General features: G+C 42.1%; 1 protein-coding gene across 1 annotated transcript in view; it reads left to right on the plus strand.

Annotated features, from left to right (window-relative positions):
* golph3a (golgi phosphoprotein 3a) overlaps positions 1 to 5,210 on the plus strand; it is a 36,806-nt gene that overhangs the window by 13,121 nt on the left and 18,475 nt on the right. Inside the window, exon 2 of the mRNA XM_046035244.1 lies at positions 2,800 to 2,931. Coding sequence (XP_045891200.1) covers positions 2,800 to 2,931 — 132 coding nt within the window. The remainder of the gene's footprint in view (positions 1 to 2,799; positions 2,932 to 5,210) is intronic.

The following is a 5,210-nucleotide window of genomic DNA, read 5'->3' on the forward strand; positions in this document are numbered from 1 at the left end:
TGCACTTTTATAGGAGATGGATATTTATTATTCCTTCTTCGGAAATTCATAGTGTGTCATACAGCAAACATCAGACCAACAACTAGACAGCTGCTTTACAAACACAAACATCACTGCAGACTACACGACTTTCAGCGTCGGCCGATGGCCGTGCCGTTCACACAACTTGCCGTCATGACGGCAGTCTTGAAGTCGTTGTGGCGTTCACACTACGTGACTGATCGGTGACAGGGACACACACACACACACACACACACACACACACACACACTACAGGAGCTGACAGTCCCCTGACGCTGGTCTCCAAACCACGTTTTGTCAAGAAATCACACGTAAAATGTGAAACAGGAAATGAGCGATCCTGCACAGGAAACAGCTGTTTGTTATTGTAAAGACAAAGAATCTGGGTGAAAGGATGGATTAGCACACGCAGGTATCAGGGATTGTCTGAGCTACAGAGAGAACTGCAGGTGAGTTAAAAGATGCAGTTCCCCGACACCCAGTTAACTCCTGACTGTGAGGTTACAACTCACGGCCCAAAAGGAGAACAACAAACACACGTGTGCACATTTTCAGCTGAGGACTGCGGCTTACTTTGGCTTCAACTCAACAATCAATCGTGATTTCAGTGAAATGCTAAAGTTGCTGCTACTGTTACCTTGTCTGTGGTCCGCTGGCAGAACACCGGCTGCTTTTTGTTCAGGCGCCGTCGTTCTGTTGCGGAGGCGACATAAGTTTCATTTTACGGTGGACGGACGGTAACATTACAGGGTTGTTGTTTTCTTTAGTTTGAAATAATCCCAGACTTTGGACACTTTCTTCTTTGTCCCTCGCTGTTTTCTCTCTCTTCCCCCACTTTGCAAACAGCGCCATTATAATCACGTCGTGTTCACAGCGTAAGCGAGATGTGCGACAGTAATAAATGTCCCTGCGAAACACTGCTGTAAAGTTGCATGGATTAAACGAAGCATCGATGCAAAGAATTTGTCGATGCATTTTATTAATCGAAAATGTACACACTTAAACCATTTCAACAAGTTTTATACTGAAAACCACAAATCACATTAACTTTTTGTTTGCATAAACAGTCAATACCTTAGATCAGGGGTATTCAATTAGAATTCATAGAGGTCCAGTTAGAGAAAATTTCCCAAAGCAAAGGTCCGGAACAGCAAAACAACTAACTTGCGTTATCTTTCAGTACCATAAAAACATATAGTTGTATCAGCTTATGTTTTTAGTCAACAACAGACTGTAAAATCAAATAATATTTCAGTCAGTTTTCACATCAAACTGGAGGGATAATAAATAATAAATTCTAAATAAAGTGCCTAATTTTTAGAAAAAATGAAATAAAAAGTGTAGCTTGAAGTGATGAAGTGTAGTCTTAACCAATTTTATAATAAACACTCAACACATAACAACTGAACAGCTGTAATGCCTCCTCTTCTCTTTCATTCCCTCTTACAGAGCTACCACTCCTAATTTCTTTTGTTCAGTGAGAAACATGAGCTCTAGTTTCTCTTGCCAGCTGACATTGGAGATCTATGAGATATTCTGGTTCTGAACTGCCCGTGGGAGGAATGTCCATGTGAAAATCTGTACATTCTTGATTAAAAGCCATGTGAAATCTCTTTTCCCTTTCGTCTCCTCAATTCGTGTGTTTCCAAAACGTCTCTGGTGAATCTTGCGGACTCGACTCTCAAGCATCGAAATGCACAGATTTGATTGGCTGAGCAGCGTCACATGAGACGATTGAAGCGCATGCGATTGGTCTGTGAGTTTCCTGGTCCTCTAAACCAGTACAGTAAATGCTAGAAAAGATGCACGGGTTAAAATAGAAACGCTCCGTCATGAGGTAGTAAGTCTCAATAATAAATCGGCTGTAGGTCGGAGTTCCAGAGAGGACAGCGGCCGGGTCCGCCTATTAGTGACCTCTGCCTTAGGTAAACATATGAAAAACAAGTGTGTGTGTGTGTGTGTGTGTGTTATCATTAAAAATGTTATATAATTTTATATTCTGTAAGTAATGCAATGACCCCATGCACAATTACATGAATACAAATGAGCCTTTACAAGACAGTGATAGTAAGTGTAATGAGCCCAACAGCTGACATATAGAGAGGTCTATAGCATTTTTCCTGTTCGGACACTTAACAGCTAATTTGACAGCCGCCGGATTGTAAATGAACAAGATAGATGCTGGTTGGCTGTCTAAACTATGTAACGTGTTCCAAATTTGCTTCTGTAAAGCTCTCACTAACTTTTCTTTTTAACTCGACCCAGAAACAGACTAAAAGTACTGTGGCATTGCTTCTGGATTTGAGAACAAATGTGACAATAAGCTATGTCACTTACTGCTTTCATATACTGCACAACTTATTAGCCGTTTGTCAGTATCAAAGATCATGGCCATTTACTAAGGGCCATGACTTGCCTTCTGACTTGAAGTAGGGTGTCTCCATTTTAATATTCACTCTGTAGTCAGACGCCTGAAGGAACATATACAAAGGGGATGTTGTCAGAATGTAAGGTTTGGGCCAAGTGTGGCATCTGAAGGTGTTTAAAACATTTGTGACTAAAAGTATGTGTAAACCTTCTTTCTGATTTAGGTTACCTGTTTTCATTTTGCATGTTTACTTTGTCCTTACTTACTGGCCCAATCGGCTTGACCATCTAGAATTCCCCTGGTACTCCTGCCAGTCTGGGCCCAGTGACCCCACTTGGTTTACAGGACTGTTGCTATTGCATGGAAACATTCGACGAACCATAATTCTGAAGTGTGTTTCCGTGATGCAGGGCTACACCTCGTTCTGGAATGACTGCATTTCATCAGGTCTGAGAGGCTGCATGCTGATAGAACTGGCCCTGCGAGGACGACTTCAGCTGGAGGCTTGTGGCATGAGGAGGAAAGGTCTGCTGGCCAGGAAGGTAGGATGGATTTTTCTGCTTATGTTGGTTGGGTGGAGCATTAGCATGTAGCATTGAACAATTTTTAGCAAAACTGTATTTGCCAGGTACACATACGAGAAATCTGACTCTGGATTAGGGCTGGGTGATATGGCCAAAAAGTCATATCCCGGTACTGTTAGGCTGAATTCCAGTATAAAACATATATCGGTATTTTCTGTAAAGCGGGTTGGGGAGTGGGGGCAGTTTTAGCAGGCATGTTTTTACTATTTTTAATGACTCAACTTGTTTCTTATTACACTGTTTAAATTATACTTCAATCTCCATCTTAAGTATCACTCACTTATTGAATTTGCCTCCCTCAGTTCTCTTCGCCTTGACTCTACTCAACTCGGTTTGGCCGTCCATTTTCTATAGTGACACCACACATAACTGCCGCGACGTAATGTTCAATGCGACGCACACACCAGCGATGCACAAACAGCTGTCTTGATTTAAGTTAAAACGTTTCAACATTACTCAGAATGTAAAGACAGATACAGTGGGGAGAACAAGTATTTGATACACTGCTGATTTTGCAGGTTTTCCTACTTACAAAGCATGTAGAGGTCTGTAATTTTTATTATAGGTACACTTCAACTGTGAGAGACGGAATCTAAAACAAAAATTCAGAAAATCACATTGTATGATTTTTAAATAATTAATTTGCATTTTATTGTATGACATAAGTATTTGATACATCAGATTAACAGTGTCGACCAGCACTGTGTCTCCCTCCATCTGTTGAGACTGTGAGTAGACGGCTGCGTGCAGACGCAGAGGGAGGGGCAGGGCTGCGCGGTGAGGGAGAGAGAGGAGCAAAGCAGGAGTGCTTACTAATACAATAATAAAACTATAAATCACAGGCTACAGTATAGAAAACATATATATACACACTACAAACAAAACAGACAGATAAATAAGTATTTTGCTCTGGAGTAGACTGTCTTGAGGTAGGTGGATTGGTATACAATATCTACAATATGACAATATAACAGTATGAACAGCTCTGAAATGGAGAATGGTGAATAAATAATAAGTGTTTTAGTCAGTAAACAGGTGCTGATTACAGGCAGAGTTACTGGGTTATTGCACAGTAATTGTTCTTGACACTGTGAGTCAGAAATCAGCTGTTCATCAGAGTGATGGATTGTAGGAAGAAACTGTTCCTGAGTCTGTTGGTTTTGGCGTATAGGGCTCTGTTGCACTGATGATCTTTTCTGCAGTCCTGACTGTCCGTTGAAGTCTGCTCCTGTCCTTTTTGGTGGCAGATCCAAACCAGACAGTGATGGACGTGCAGAGAACAGACTGGATGATGGCTGTGTAAAAGTGGATCAGCTAAGGGTGCTCCGATCGATCGGTCACCGATCATAATCAGCCGATAATGGCTTTAACTAGTTTGATCGGTGGTCGCTAAAAAGGCCGATGAGAATAGCCGATCAGATGATGCAATACTCGCCAGACAAATTTTTAACGGAAGCTAAAATGTTTCACTACGCTTTGTGATCGGTTTTAAAAGCTAGCTAGCACCAAAGTCCTTCTCAGACAAGAAGGGATTAACACGCCCACATAATCATTTACAATTAGAGTTCAATTCAATTTTATTTATATAGCGCCAAATCACAACAACAGTTATCTCACAGCACTGCTCATAAAAGAGCAGGTCTAGACCGTACTCTAGGATGTTATTTACAGAAGCCCAACAGTTCCCACCAAGAGCAGCACTAGGCGACAGAGGCAAGGAAAAACTTCCTGAGGCAGAAACCTCGAGCAGAACCATGGCTCAGGGTGGGCGGCCATCTGCCTCGACCGGTTGGGGTGAAGGAGAGAGAGAGTGAGAGAGAGGGCAGGAGAGGAACAGAGAGAAAAAGAGAGGGATGGATGGAGAGAGAGGGGAGGGAGGCAGCCTACACAATATACACACACAGAGGTACAGACAGTGAAGGTGATGTTGCTATAGACTAAATAAAAAATGGTACAGATATTTATAGTAGTGTTAATGGTAACAATCGTAATGTTAATGATTATAATAACAATAATAACAATAGGACTAGTAACAATAGTCGTTGCAGCAGAGGGCGTCGAGCAGGAACACGGGGGCAGCAGGTGACCCGCAGCCACAGATCCAGACTCCACAGCTCCAGAGCCAGAAAACCTGCAGGAAGTGATAGGAGGAGAGAGGAGAGGGACGAGAAAGCACAAGACTACCAGAAAGGGGAGAAGTTAGTTAGTAACATGCAATAATGGGATGAGGTTGCATA

The sequence above is a fragment of the Micropterus dolomieu genome, linkage group LG21, assembly GCF_021292245.1.
Source record: "Micropterus dolomieu isolate WLL.071019.BEF.003 ecotype Adirondacks linkage group LG21, ASM2129224v1, whole genome shotgun sequence".
Classification (NCBI taxonomy): Eukaryota; Metazoa; Chordata; class Actinopteri; order Centrarchiformes; family Centrarchidae; genus Micropterus; species Micropterus dolomieu.